This window comes from Aethalodelphis obliquidens, unplaced genomic scaffold (assembly GCF_003676395.1).
Source record: "Aethalodelphis obliquidens isolate GAN/ISIS:26980383/991018 unplaced genomic scaffold, ASM367639v1 scaffold70, whole genome shotgun sequence".
NCBI classification, from domain to species: Eukaryota; Metazoa; Chordata; class Mammalia; order Artiodactyla; family Delphinidae; genus Aethalodelphis; species Aethalodelphis obliquidens.
This window is the reverse complement of record NW_020838014.1, coordinates 8359884-8375704: the sequence shown is the minus strand read 5'-3', so window position 1 is coordinate 8375704 and position 15821 is coordinate 8359884. Positions and strand designations below refer to the sequence as shown.

The 15821-nt window shown below is 38.1% G+C and overlaps 1 protein-coding gene across 1 annotated transcript in view; it reads right to left on the bottom strand.

Annotated features, from left to right (window-relative positions):
• Positions 1–10571: 10571 nt before the first annotated feature.
• The window catches only part of LOC113611789 (dimethylaniline monooxygenase [N-oxide-forming] 5-like), a 29361-nt gene continuing 24111 nt past the window's right edge, over positions 10572–15821 (bottom strand). Inside the window, exons 7-8 of the mRNA XM_027091150.1 lie at positions 12215–12287; positions 10572–11059 (exon numbers count right to left, since the gene is read on the bottom strand). Coding sequence (XP_026946951.1) covers positions 10714–11059; positions 12215–12287 — 419 coding nt within the window. The 3' untranslated portion in view covers positions 10572–10713. The remainder of the gene's footprint in view (positions 11060–12214; positions 12288–15821) is intronic.

The window sequence follows — 15821 nt, the reverse complement described above, 5'->3', positions numbered from 1 at the left end:
CAGCAAGGAGGATCGAGGAAGACACGCACCCCACCTTCGTTCCCGCACTAAAATATTGCCGTTTAACATCCTGTGTTTGACTGAGGAAATAAGATATGGATAGGACATGTCACTTGTGTTTCAAACCAAACAATATTAGCGATGACATACTGACTCAGAGCAATGATCTATCCCAGAATATTTTCTGGAAGAACATGCTTGCCCCACAGACATTTCAAAATGTTAAGCATCCCATAATCTTCTTAATCACTTTTTAATAAAATAGTGAAGTATTATTCACCATTTTATTTACTCCTTTAAAAACTCATCCATACTTTTATCTCCCATGTTTAACTTATTCATGTAATTAATCATTAATTTACTGAGGTCTTACTGTGTTTCAGGTACTATATTAGGCACTAGGAACATACAGATTAATTACAAAGTATCTTCATCAAAAGAGTTTACTATTTCAAGGAGGAACTAGGTGAGAGAAACAATTGATATTCTATAGTGTGACAATGATAGTCGCCAAATATAATTGAGCAATATACCAGGTGTGGTGTGAAGCATAAAGATAGGTCACCTATTTCATCCTGGAGATTTCTGGAATAGGTAACAGATTACGTGAATCTTGAAGGTGAAATAGGTTGGGCAAGTGGAAAATGTAACAAGAGGAGGGAACAGCATGAGAATGTGTGTAGAAGCATGGAAAAACACAGCACTTTGGGAAATTCCAAGTAGACAGCCTGGAGGATGTTTGTATAGTATTATACATTATATTACTACTGACAAAAGTAACCATGCACAGATCCAGTATTGAGTAAAATTATCTCATTTATGAATGTACTTGTTATTAATATACCATACATTTTGCTAGTGGAGACTATTGGCTTAATGTGCTCAGCTATAAGAAAGAACTTACCTAAGTATTTCAAGAAAATGTGTCTTTTGACCTCATATTACCATTTTCTCCTCTCTACAACTGTAGTCTATACTTATTCAACAAAGGAACAAAATTGCTATAGTAAGTAATAGTATGCTTTATTAGAAGAACTTAATTTGTAGAGTAATCAAGGGAAAAGATAGTAATTTAAATGAATGGTACTATCCAATATTCTTCCTCCTCTGAGAAAATTCCACTAGACTAAGCCTCTGGGTCAAATCCTGAACCAAAAGAATACTTTTTTTAAAAAATAATTTTAAAATTTTAGAATAGTTTTAGATTTAAGAAAAATTGGGAAGATAGTACAGAGTTCCTGTATATCCCACACACAATTTATTTTATTGGTAACATCTTACATTACAGTGCTACATTTGTCACAACCAATAAACCATTCAGTACATTGTTATTAACTAGAATCCATACTTTATTAATATTTCTTCCATTTTTACTTAATGTCTTTCTATGTTCCAAGATCCCATCCAAGATACATTACATTTAGACATCAGGTCTCCTTAGGCTCCTCTGTACTATGACAATTTCTCAGATCTTCCTTTTTTTTGATGAGCTTCAGTTTTGAGATGGTCAGGTATTTTGTAAGATATTCCTGAATCTGGGTTTGTCAGATTTTTTCTTCATGGTTAGACTGGGTTATGGTTTTAGGGAGGAAGACCACAGAGGCAAAGTACCCTTCTCATCACATCATATCAAGAGTACATACTATCCACATGACTTTACTGTTGATGTTAATCTTGATCACCCAGCCGAGGTAGTGTTTGTCAGATTTCTCCACTGTAAAGTTATTTTTCTCCCTTTACCGCTCTTTGGAAGGAAGTCACTCTATGCAGCCTACACTTAAGGAATGGGGAGTTATGCTCCAACTCCTGGAGGGCAGAGTATTTAGGTAAATTGTTTGAAATTCTTCCATATGGAATTTTTCTCTATTCTACCTCACTTATTATTCAATCACTTATTTACACCATTATGGACTGATGGGTATTTTTTATACTTTATATTATAATCCAATGCTAGGCTATTTATATTGTTGTTCAAATTGTTCCAGCTTTGGCCATTGGGACCACTTTCAGTTGGTTCCTGTGTCCCTGTGACATACCCCCCCATAGTTTGCTTTTTGAGCCCTTCCTTACTTTCTGGCACTACAAGAAAGCATTTTTCTGTATAATATAATTGGGAAAATGATACAACCTTTTAATATAATTACAAAAGCAAGATATGGTAAATTGATGAATATTAATACATATTCACCAAAGCTAGGGCTTTGTATCTTGAATTCTTTTGAGTTCACTTTCCTATTCACATCCTACTTTTAGCTTGGATTAGAATTTAACCAATGATTTTTTTTTTTTTGGTAACCTTTCATATTATAAGTAAAATGAGAGCATCAGTGAACTTAGAATTACATGCTTTTTATTTAAAGAGGAAACTGGGGTACTTATTGCTGATAACTAGGAATTACATTATCAAAGGACTTTAATTCAACAGACTTACATGCTGAAAGAGGCAAATTTATTTGTTAAAAGAAGGAAATGAAAAAGAAGCAGCTTTCAATTTACCTTTGAATTAGAAGAGTCTGCAGATTAAAAGATACTAGGTCCATTTCAATAGAGGATAAATCCCCAGTATCACAAGGATTATGGAAGAAAAAAGACCTTCTAATTCTCAAAAAGCATTTCCACAGGTGAAATTAGGTGAAATAGCAAGGAATTGTACAAATAGTTACACGATTAGGAGGAAGTTGTAGTTCTCACATTTCTGGTTCTCTTGTTTATTGTACATTGGGAAAGATAATGATTTCTAATGTTGTTCTTCCAGTTGTTCAAATTTATTTTTTGGTTAAGCAATAGGTAGCAATCCCAAATGTATTACATCACAACTTATTTATGAACACACTTGGCTGGTACATCCAGTTCCTTTCTTCATGAAATTAGGTGTGCCAGACATCTAACATTTAGTTAACTACTCTGACAGACAAGAAGAGAGCAAAACTAGGGATGGGAAAACAGAATCAACAGCAGCACTTGGACATAAACTGGAGGCCCTGGTTTTCATTTCCTTTGCTTTGTTTTTCATAACTACAGTGTGCAACATAAGAAGAACCATTATAAGCAGAATACCCCTATATGTAGTTGTTATCAATTCTAATTTATTACATAAATGACTTCTTTGAATACTTATTACTTAGACTCTCTGTGTGGGAGGGTTAGGAGGGGAGAAAGTAGGAGTTGGGAGGAGAAAATCCAATCGCATTTGTAGGCCACACCAGCAGTTGATGACTACTTATCACAGTTCTAAGATAAAGTCTTGTATCCTAATATGGGAACTAAGAGATCAAAAAAGACTGGACAGCTCATTTAAAATCCCAAGTTTTCCAGCTAAGTTGAACATGTTGGCAGCTGGTAGATTTTAGAATGATCCATGAGCCTAGAAAGTTGAAGGTAGTTTCTTCATTGAGAAAATAGAGATGTTTTGCTTGGAGGAAAAGAGTGAAAATGACAAGGTATCAGACACCCTAGTGAACAGCTAGTGAAACAAAGTGTTTAAGTATCTGTATATCTTACCCTAGATATATACAACTGTTATAAATCCATTATTTCCTTTATCTCTCAGGAAAAATACATTTAGTTACAATATTAAAAACAAATAAAAGATTAAACTTCCAGTAGAAAACCAAATACTGTCAGAAGCACAGTTACATGGAGTCACCCATTTCTTATGTAGATATTGGCTTATGCTCCCCACCATAATATTTGATAAATGACAGCAAACATTTATTAAGCACCTACCACAAGGGCAGGGTCAAGATGACGGACCAGGAGGACGCAGAATTCACATCTCTGCACAACTAAGGCACCTACCAGGTACTGGTGGGGGACCATGGACACCTAAGAGGATAGGAGGAACCCCCAGCCACCGGGTAGGATGTGAGGCATGTGGCGTGTGAGGGGGGAGGAGAAGTGGAGGCGGGACGGGACTGGCACTCCTGAGGGGTGGCTGGGGGAAGGGAAGGGATCCCACTCCTGCAGGGGAAAATTGGTCATTGGGAGGGCAGAGGAGCAAAAGGAAGCATACCCAGGTTTCCCCTGCCCACTTGGGCTCCCGGGAGCCTGCTGAGATCCCAGGCCTGATCCTCTGCACACTGAGGCCCCCTCCAGCCATGCGGGTCCTGAGGGAGTGGGAGGGAGGGAAAGGGGAGCAAAAGTAAAGGCCAGACCTACAGAACTGGCACCCCTAAGGGGTGGCTGGGGGAAGGGAGGAGTCCTACACCCAGTGGGACCCACCCACGGTTAGGGGTCAAGTGGGGATGGGGGAGAGCCTGGGGGAGACCCAGGGAGGGGGGGCGTGGAGGAATGGAAGGGAACCTGGCCAGTGTTTTCCCTGTGCACTTGGGTACCGGGGAGCTCCCTGGCCTAATCCTCTTCCCTCGGAGCCTCCCTCCTGCCGCAGAGAGCCCGAGCCCCGCCCCCACACCCCCCCCAGGGCCCTACCTCTACACTTGGAGAGCCCCTCTGAGAGCCCCTCCAACCACGCTGGGCCTAAACCCCATCCACACGCCCTCACCCACGGCCGTACCTCCAAACTCCAGAACTCCACATTCCGAGGGCCCTTCTTTGGAGGTGCTACCTCTCCCATTTCATGGGCAGGTCCTAAGCAGGGCTCCACCCCACGCTTGAACGTAACCCTGACTAGGCCCTGCCCCATGCTCAAAAGTCACCCCCACCACTGCCTAAGTTACACCCCTGCCTAAACTCTGACCCCCATAGCCAAGGCTTTTTTTTTTTCTTTTTCTTTTTCCTCTTTTAGATTGGGTTTCTGTTTTACCTTGTTGTTGATTCATTTATATTTTTATTTTTTCTAATAAATCTTTTATTTTTCTTATTTTATTTTATTCTTTATACTTTGTTATTGTTCTGCTCTTTTTGGCTTGTTCCTCCCCTTTATTTTCTTTCTTTTTTCTGTTGTGGTTTTGTTTTACCTTGTTGCAGTTGTTTCAATTATATTTTTATTTTTCCTAATACATTTTTTATCTTTCTAATTTTATTTTGTTTTTTATTCATTGTTATTGTACTGTTCCTTCTTTTCTCTCTCTCTCTTTTTTTTTTTTAACCATGCCACATGTTTTGCGGGATCTTGGTTCCCAGGCCGGAGGTTGGGCCTGAGCTCCTGTGGTGGGAGCTCTGAATCCAAACCGCTGGACTAACAAGGATCCTCAGACCCCAGGGAATATTAATCGGAGTGAGACCTCCCAAAGGTCCTCATCTTGGCACCAAGACCCGGCTCTATCCAACTGCCTGCAAACTCCAGTGCTGGATGCTGCAGGCCAAACAACCAGTGACACTGGAATATGCCCCACCAATAAAAAAAATATATGACAAAAGATATGTTGCAGACAAAGTAGCAAGGTAAAAACCTACAAGACCAAATAAATGAAGATGAAATAGGCAACCTACCTGAAAAAGAGTTCAGAGCAATGATATTTAAGATGATCCAAAATCTCAGAAAAATAATGGAGAAAATACAAGAAACATTTAACAAGGATCTAGAAGAACTATAGAGCAAACAAACAGTGATGAACAATACAATAACTGAAATTAAAAATACTCTAGAAGGAATCAATAGCAGAATAACTGAGGCAGAAGAACGGATAAGTGAGCTGGAAGATAAAATGGTGGAAATAACAGCAGGGAGCAGAAAAAAGAATGAAAAGAACTGACAACAGTCTCAGAGACCTCTGGGACCATATTAAACACACCAACATTTGAATTAGAGGGGTCCCAGAAGAAGAAGAGAAAAATAAAGTGAGAAAATATTTGAATAGATTATAGTCAAAAACTTACATAACACGGGAAAGGAAATAGTCAATCAAGTCCAGGAAGTGCAGAGAGTCCCATACAGGATGAACCCAAAGAGAAACACGCTGACACACATATTAATCAAACTATTAAAAATTAAATACAAAGAAAAAATATTGAAAGCAACATGGGAAAATCAACAAATAACATAAAAAGGAATCCCCATAAGATTAACAGATGATCTTTCAGCAGAAACTCTGCAAGCCAGAAGGGACTGGTAGGACATATTTAAAGTGATGAAAGAGAAAAACTGACAACCAAGATTAGTCTACCTGCCAAGGATCTCATTCAGATTTGACAGAGAAATCAAAAGCTTTACAGACAAGCAAAAGCTAAGGGAATTCAGCACCACCAAACCAGCTTTACAACAAAATGCTAAAGGAACTTCTCTAAGCGGAAACACTAAAGAAAAAGACCCACAAAAACAAACCCAAATCAATTAAGAAAATGGTAATAGGAACATCCATATTGATAATAACCTTGAATGTAAATGGATTAAATGCTCCAACCAAAAGACAGACTGGCTGAATGGATACAAAAACAAGAGCCTTATATATGCTGTCTACAAGAAACCCACTTCAGATCTAGGGACACATATAGACTGAAAGTGAGGGGATGGAAAAATATATTGCATGCCAATGGAAATCAAAAGAAAGCTGGAGTAGCTATACTTATATAAGATAAAATAGTTTTAAAATAAAGACTGTTACAAGAGATAAGGAAGGACACTACATCATGATCAAGCGATCAATCCAAGAAGAAAACGTAACAACTATAAATATTTATGCACCCAACATAGGAGTACCTCAATACATAAGGCAAATATTAACAGCCATAAAGGGAAATCAACAGTAACACAATAGTAGTGGGGGATTTTAACACCCCACTTACACCAATAGGCAGATCATCCAGAGAGAAAATAAATAAGGAAACACAAGTTTTAAAAGACACAATAGACCAAAGAGACCTAATTGATATTCTTAGGACATTCCACCTGAAAGTGGGAAAATACACTTTCTTCTGAGGTGCACCTGGAATGATCTCCAGAATAGATCACTAATCAAGCCTTGGAAAATTTAAGAAAATTGAAATTGTATCAAGCATGTTTTCTGACCACAATGCTATGAGATTAGAAATCAATTACAGGAAAAAGAACAGTAAAAGACAAATACATGGAGGCTAAACAGTGTGCTGCTAAATAACCAAGAGATCAATGAAGAAATCAAAGAAGAAATCAAAAAATACCTAGAAACAAATGGCAATGAAAACACAATGATCCCAAACCTATGGGACACAGCTTAAGCAGTTGTAACAGGGAAGTTCATAGCAATTCAAGCTCACCTCAAGAAACAAGAAGAATCTAAAATAAACAATCTAACCTTACACCTAAAGCAACTAGAAAAAGAACAAAGAAAACCCAAAATTAGCAGAAGGAAAGAAATCATAAGATCAGAGCAAAAATAAATGAAATAGAAACAAAGAAAACAATAGCAAAGATCAATAAAACTAAAAACTGGTTCTTTGAGAAGATAAACAAAACTGTTAAACCTTTAGCCAGACTTATCAAGAAAAAAAGGGAGAGGACTCAAATCAATAAAATTAGAAATGAAAAGGGAGAGATTACAACTGACACCACAGAAATACAAAAGATTATAAGAGACTACTACAAGCAACTCTATGCCAATAAAATGGACAACCTGGAAGAAATGGACAAATTCCTGGAAAAGTACAATTTTCCAAGATTGAACCAGGAAGAATTAGAAAACATAAACAGACCAATCACAGGTTATGAAATTGAAACTGTAATTAAAAATATTCCAACAAACAAAAGTCTAGGAACAGATGGCTTCACAGGAGAATTCTCTAAGACACTTAGAGAAGAGTTAACACCTATCCTTTTCAAACTCTTCCGAAAAATTGTGGAGAGAGGAACACTCCCAAATTATTCTATGAGGGCCGCCATCACCCTGATACCAAAACCAAACAAACATATCACAAAAAAAGAAAATTAGAGACCAATATCACTGATGAACATAGATGCAAAAATCCTCAACAAAATATTAGCAAACAGAATCCAACAGCACATTAAAAGAATCATACACCATGATCAAGTGGGATTTATCCCAGGGATCCAAGGATTCTTCAATATACATAAAACAATCAATGTGATACACCATATTAATAAATTAAGGAATAAAAACCATATGATTATCTCAATAAATGCAGAAAAAGCTTTTGGCAGAATTCAACACCCATTTATGACAAAAACTCCAGAAAGTGGGCATAGAGGGAACGTACCTCAACATAATAAAGACCATATATGACAAACCCACAGAAGACATCATTCTCAATGGTGAAAAACTGAAAGCATTTCCTCTAAGATCAGGAACAAGACAAGAAAGTCCACTCTTGCCACTATTATTCAACATAGTATTGGGAGTCCTAGCCACAGCAATCAGAGAAGAAAAAGAAATAAAAGGCATACAAATTGGAAAAGAAGTAAAACTGTGACTGTTTGCCAATGACATGATACTATACATAGAAAATTCTAAGGATGTCACCGGAAAACTACTAGAGCTAATCAATGAATTTGGTAAGGTTGCAGGATACAAAATTAATGCACAGAAATCTCTTACACTCCTATACACTAACAACAAAAGATCAGAAAGAGAAATTGAGGAAACAATCCGATTTACCATCGCAACAAAAAAAAATAAAATACCTAGGAATAAACCTACCTCAGGAGGCAAAAGTTCTGTACTCAGAAAACTATAAAACACTGATGAAAGAAATCAAAGATAACATAAACAGATGGAGAGGTATACCATGCTCCTGGATTGGAAGAATCAATATTGTGAAAATAACTATACTACCCAAAGCGATCTACAGATTCAATGCAATCCTTATCAAATTACCAGTGGCATTTTTCACAGAACTAGAACAAAAAATTCCACAATTTTGTATGGAAGCACAAAATACCCCAAATAGCCAAAGCAATCTTGAGAAAGAAAAACAGACCCGGAGGAATCAGGCTTCCTGGCTTCAGACTATACTACAAAGCTACAGTAATCAAGATAGTATGGTACTGGCACCAAAACAGAAATATAGATCAATAGAAAAGGATAGAAAGCCCAGAGATAGACCCATGCACATAGGGTCACCTTGTCTTTGATAAAGGAGACAAGAATATACAATGGAGAAAACACAGCCTCTTCAATAAGGAGTGCTGGGAAAACTGGACAGCTACATGTAAAAGAATGAAATTAGAACACACCCTAACTCCAGATACAAAAATAAAGTCAAAATGAATTAAAGACCTAAATGTAAGGCCAGACACTATAAAACACTTAGAGGAAAACATAGGGAGAACACTCTATGACATAAATCACAGCAAGATCCTTTTTGACCCACCTCCTAGAATAAGGGAAATAAAAACAAAAATAAACAAATGGGACCTAATGAAACTTCAAAGCTTTTGCACAGCAAAGGAAACCATAAACAAGATGAAAAGACAACCCTCAGAATGGGAGAAAATATTTGCAAACGAAGCAACTGACAAAGGATTAATCTCCAAAATATACAATCAGCTCATGCAGCTCAATATCATAAAAACAAACAACCCAATCCAAAAATGGGCAGAAGACCTAGATAGACATTTCTCTAAAGAGGACATACAGATAGCTAACAGATACATGAAAATATGCTCAACGTTACTAATCATTAGAGAAATGCAAGTCAAAACCAAAATGAGGTATCACCTCACACTGGTCAGAATGGCCATCAGCAAAAAATCTATTAACAATAAATGCTGGAGAGGGTGTGGAGAAAAGGGAACCCTCTTGCACTGTTGGTGGGAATGTAAATTGATAGATCCACTATTGAGAACAGTATGTAGGTTCCTTAAAAAACTACAAATAGAACTACCATATGACCCAGCAATCCCACTACTGGGCATATACCCTGAGAAAACCATAATTCAAAAAGAGTCATGTACCACAATGTTCATTGCAGCACTATTTACAATAGCCAGGACATGGAACCAACCTAAGTGTCCATTAACAGATGAATGGATAAAGAAGATGTGGCACATATATATATATTGGAATATTACTCAGCCATAAAAAGGAACGAAATTGAGTTATTTGTGCTGAGGTGCATGGACCTAGAATCTGTCATACAGAGTGAAGTAAGTCAGAAAGAGAAAAAAAATACTGTATGCTAACGCATATATATGCGATTTAAAAAAGTGGTACAGATGAACCTAGGGGCAGGGCAGGAATAAAGATGCAGACTTAGAGAACGGACTTGAGGACACAGCGGGGAAGAGGAAGCTGGGATGAAGTGAGAGAGTAGCATTGACATATATACACTACCAAATGTAAAGTGGATGGCTAGTGGGAAGCTGCTGCATAGCACAGGGAGATCAGCTCAATGCTTTGTGATGACCTAGAGGGATGGGATAGGGAGGGTGGGAGGGAAGCTGAAGAGGGAGGGGATATGGGGATATATGTATACACATAGCTGACTCACTTTGTCGTACAGCAGAAATTAACACAATATTGTAAAGCATTTATACTCCAATAAACATGTCAAAAAAAAAGAAAAGAAAGCACCTACCACATGTCAGGAACTCTGCTAAGGACAAACAAAGATGACTAACAGAGTACCTGAGCTCACAGTCCAGGAATTACTGGAAGGAAAAAGTGATGGGTCATAAGAGTAAGGGAGGTAAGTCAGTACAAATGAAAAGCTGAGATTTCACTGTAGGGAAAAGAGGAAAAAAGGATTAATGCTTTGGAAAGAGAAATAAAAGTAGATTTCTGGGCAATGTGAAGCTGAGAGTTGTTCAATCTTGTCAGGTTCTGAAGGCATCTCCAGATCTAGCTTTCAAAGAAAACTGGGACAGTGACAATGGAACAGCTAAAAATAGGTCATAATTATAGCAAAGAAAGCCACAGCCAGCATAAACCTGGCCATTGTTATTGTTGAAGTTGTGGAATTGTTGCTTTCAGTTACTCTTGTCATTAGCGGCTTCCTGATACGATCTTCTGTGGTGAGGATAGCTTTTCGAGCTCCATCCCACTTTCCAGGGCCGTGTAGCCGATACTGGATTGGAGTACAGGGTCCCCAAAATAACTGTAATGCCAATTTGGGGTCAGTGAAGGCCAGGGACAGCAGATTGGGCCTGACGCCCACCAGGTCAGCAAGCTCGTCCATGGTATCTATATAGTCTCCCTGAATGGTATGGCGTTGGCTGTCCACGTACCTGAAGCAGAGAAGACAGAAGCCATGCCTATTAACAATTCAGTCACTCCATCAATTAATCAATGCTTCCTATCTGCTCTTGGCTCAATATTGAGCTAGGAGCTGCAGAAAATAGTGAAGAAAGACACTGTCTCTATCCTTAAGGGCCTTATAGTCCACTGGACTCGATAAGATAGATACACATGAAACAGAGAAGAATGTAAGACTTTTGGTAAATCATGTGGTATTAGACTCCTAAATAGAAATGTAGAAGAGGGTAGTTAAAATCGAGCTATGATAAGTCCTTGAAGGATGTGGAAGAAATAGATAAGCTGAGAACAAAGAGGAAAGGATTACAAGTCAATATATATAATGTAGATTATATATTGTAGAAGTTTGGGAGTGAAAGGAAGGAGGAAAATAGGAGAGCACCTAGAAAGGGTATCAGGGTTAAATAAAAAAGTGCTTTCTCCTCCTTGCAGAAGGGAGAGTTATGCTGGCATAATCAATTGAAGAAAACCACGTCTTTGGGCGTGGGATGATTGTGCCTCTGACTTTTCCACAAAAATTTAGGAACTTCATCAACATCAACTTTGTTCAAATAAAGATCACCAGTGAATAAGCACAAGTTCTGAAATTCAGATTGCTAAATGTGTCCACCCAAGCACTAAAATACTGGCTGATGGTACCACCTTCCCAGATCCTATAGATTACTCATACCAAGAGCCAATGTGACCTGGGTATGCTGTCACATGACAGCCAGCAAAGTGGCCTCTGCAGATTTGTAAATCTACCTACTGATTTGTAATTTAACCATATCTACCTCTCATTAATTCATCACTGCCTTTCCTTTCTCTGGCAGCTCTAACAGTCCTTCAAGTAATCCTTGCCAAAATAATATACCTGGTTTTCTCTCCATGTGCTTTTTCCTACTTGACTTTTCTTTTAGGCCCTAAACATAGAATTTTCTTAAGCTTTTCTCTCCTTTCCCATCCATATTCAAACCACTTGGTGGTATTTCTCTATTCTATTGTCACAAACTATTATTTCCTTTTCCTTCAAAATATACTCTAAATCCTTAAACAGACATGAGGACAATGAATACAAATACAACATTGCTCTTATTAAGAAAGAAGTGGGAAAAAATAACCACCTATCTTCCTAGGAGAATTCTTACCTTTTGGCCATATCCTCTCGAACCTTAGCTATTTCTTTTATCATTTCATTTTGTGAGGGCAATGTCTTTATCCCTAAAGAGAAAAATCAAATTTTTAAGTGTAAAATTAAAATTACCTCAGTATGAACACTAACCCTATTAACAATTACCATGCTATGGAAAATTCAAAGGAATACAGGCTAGTTGTCTGTACCAAGGAGGTTACACCTTCGCTTGATCACCTTACCCTACCACCACCAGAATATAATCATTAACCTCAGTAGTTTACTCTTTTCTACTTTGTCTTTGTAAGGTATTTCTCCTAATCTGCTTTCCAACCAAAAGCTGCCTCCTCCCTAACATAGTCTTTCAATTGGGAAATGAAATATGGACATGAGGAAATGATAAATGGCCTTAAAAGTATATGGAAAATGAGGTACAAAGTAAAAGGGCGGGGGGAATATGGGAAACACCCCTGTACTTGTACTCTTATTAACAAAGAGGCTTTATACCACAGGGAGAAGGAAGTAAAAGTAAACTCTCAGTCCTGTTGTATGCCTACAGTTCCATGGAAGATAAGCCTTACCTTCTAAATTTTTTATTTACTGAGAGTGAGGGGTAAGGTCAAGGGCAACTCATAATACCCAATCTTAACAGATAAATTTAAGCACCAATGAACAGTTCCAGTAGCAGGAATTTAACACCAAGGACATGGCTAGACAAAGGTAGAATAGTATTTAAGTTGACATAGACAACTCTCAATTTAAATGATTAGCTTTATGCCCGGATTTACAGGCACTATGCCATGTAGAAAACTTTAGCCACACCCAACTCTAAAGTGTTATTCCACAAAATTCTGGAATGTGTAATTTTAGAATGGGAATATATCTTACCTAATACAATCCTCTGTACAAGTACTCTCAAGTGGTTATCTCATTCCTCCTTAAATATCTCTGGTGATGGGGATCTCATCACCTGAGGAGATGATTTAATTGTTTGGCTGCTCTACTTGCTGGAACATTATTCTTTTCATTGACCCCAGAACCTGGCTCCATGCAACTGGCACCAGTGGACTTAGCTCTGCCTTCTGGGGCCAAGGAGTCTAGTATTAAATAATGACAGCGTTTGCACCATTTGAGAACAACTGTCATAACTTCTTTAAGTCTTCCCATTATCAGCCTTAAAGCCTTAACAGTTCCCCATATAACAGGTTTCACATTTTCTGCCACATTGGTTACCCTTCTCTAGGCACACTCTAGTAACTATCCTGGTGTGTCCCTCTTAAAACATGAGACTCAAATTCAACACTCAAGAAATAGCCTTTTGTGTTTTGCCATGTGTTCTTTTCATTTTAGCCTGGGAATTATTACGTATGTTCATAACTCAATGAGGAATCACTGAAATGCTTCATTTGAAGTTAATCACAGGTCTTAAGACGCTCATGAAACACAGTTTGAGAGTTGATTTCCAAATTATTTCTCATAGAACCACCGTAATTTTTACTTCTCTTAAGTAGAAACATTATGGAGGAGGAGGTCATTTCTTGCCTGTGACACAGCCAATTCATCCAAAAAACAAAACAAAACAAAAACCCAACCAAAGAAAAAATCACTATAAATTAGATAGGTAAATAGATAGGAATATATAAAGATGTGTACTGTATCCGGTGGTGCAGTTCTTAATTCATTGATACTGTTGTTGCAATGTTTCCTCGTTCAGGCACATGTCATTTTTACCATGTGTATCTCCCTCCTTCCTATCTTGCTCCTCCTCTTATATTACCAGTTTACATCAATGGCCACAGCCCTGAGCAGATTCTTTTTCTCGCTTTCATCTCCAACATACATTCCATCCAAATCTTTTCAAATTCACCAATGAAATTTCATTCAAATTTGTCTCCTTGTAGTCCTTTACCTTAGTTTAAAGCCCTCATTACGCCTTTCTTGGACTTTTGTCACAGGCTCGCAGCTGACCTATTTCCCATTTCATTTCCCTCTAACACATCTTCTGAATTAGAAATCTGATTTGACTCCCCCTCTGCCAGTTAATCCTTCAATTGTTCTCTGTTGCCTACATTGAATGTGAACTTCTTGCATGGCACCTAAGGATTTTTCTTGGTTTTGCCTCTATAAATATCTCCAGCTTCATTTTCTTTAATTCCTATAATACTTTATTCTCCAGAATTCTGAACTCCTTATAGTTCTCAGGACTTGGTTTATTTTGTCATTTTCTCTAAATTTGCATAAATATTACTAATTATTCTCTTCTCTGGTCAAGATGGCGTTGTCCTTTTAGTAAACTCTTCTTTTTTACAGTGTATTTGCAGTTGTAGGGAGAATTGGGTACTTATTCCTTTCTGCTCCCATAGCCAGCTCCTCTACATTGTTATTGGACCCTTGTTTAGGATATAGTAAATACCTGCTGAATGAATGAACACATTAAATGTCTGTTTACTTGTCTCCCTTGCTTGACTCTGAGTTCCATAAAGATAGGAATTTTCTATTTGGTCATATTTGCATCTCCAGCACCTAGCAGAGGGTCTGGCATACACTAAGAGGCCAGTAAATGTTAGCTGACAAATGTTGTTGAAGAACAGTGTGGAACTGAAGTTCAGAGATTTCCTAAGGGTTCCAAGACAAGGTTCAAACGGGGTGAGCCTGAATTTTAACTCTGTGGAACTAAGTCTTTCAGTCGGCTCTGAGACCTAAGTCAGATTGTATTTATGTAGTCCTGACTAGTCCCTGCACTTTAAATGTAAAGACTATGTTACAAGAGAAAGGAGGTGTGGCTGCCATTCTGCTCTTTCAGTCCAGTCCAGCCTTTTACCATGACCTGAAATTGAGAAGGTAGTTCATAAGCTGAGATCCTCAGATAAGAACTTTCTACTGTAGAGTTTAGAAAACCTCCAAAACTAAACTTGCAGTCATTGAATAGAGATGTATTAGCTACCTCCCATGTGCTAGGCACTGGTCTAGACTTGGAAGACAAAGGCAAATAAACATGATTCTTTTATTTACAGAGCTTTCAATATACTACAAAGAGAGGGAGGAAATAAACAGGCTTTTTCCACACAAATAACGAGTAAAGGGGAGGCATACCAGGCAGAGAGAGCAACAGAAGCAAAGACATAAGGTACAAGAGTACCTGTTGTGTTTGCTGCATAGTGGGTAAGTCATTCAGTGCATCTAGAAGATTGTAGGATGGATGGTAAAGACCTGCAAAAGATGGGCCTGAAAAGCAGCCTGTATCCAATTTGTGGAGGAACGTGAATGCCATGCTATGATATAATGCTTCCTTGTGATCCGGAGAATTGGTATCATTTCATACGGTTTGCAAGGGAAGAAAGTTACTAAATGAAAGTGGAACACTTGCAAGGGCTCTTGAGAGGGCTACAAATGAGACAAAAGAAAACTAGATTTCTGTCAAGGTAAGCAAGTGGGTTCAGTGTTCTATAAAAGTGTGGAATATTTTCTTGACAAGAGAATAGTAATTCTAGAGGACAAAGGAGGAAGGGAAATGTGGCTTGGTGGGTAAAGGACAGGCCAGGGAAGAGGACAGGCTGAGTTTGGCAGGTTTGAAAGAATGGGAGAAACTAGCTGATTCTAAGGTCTTAAAATTGGTACAGTGA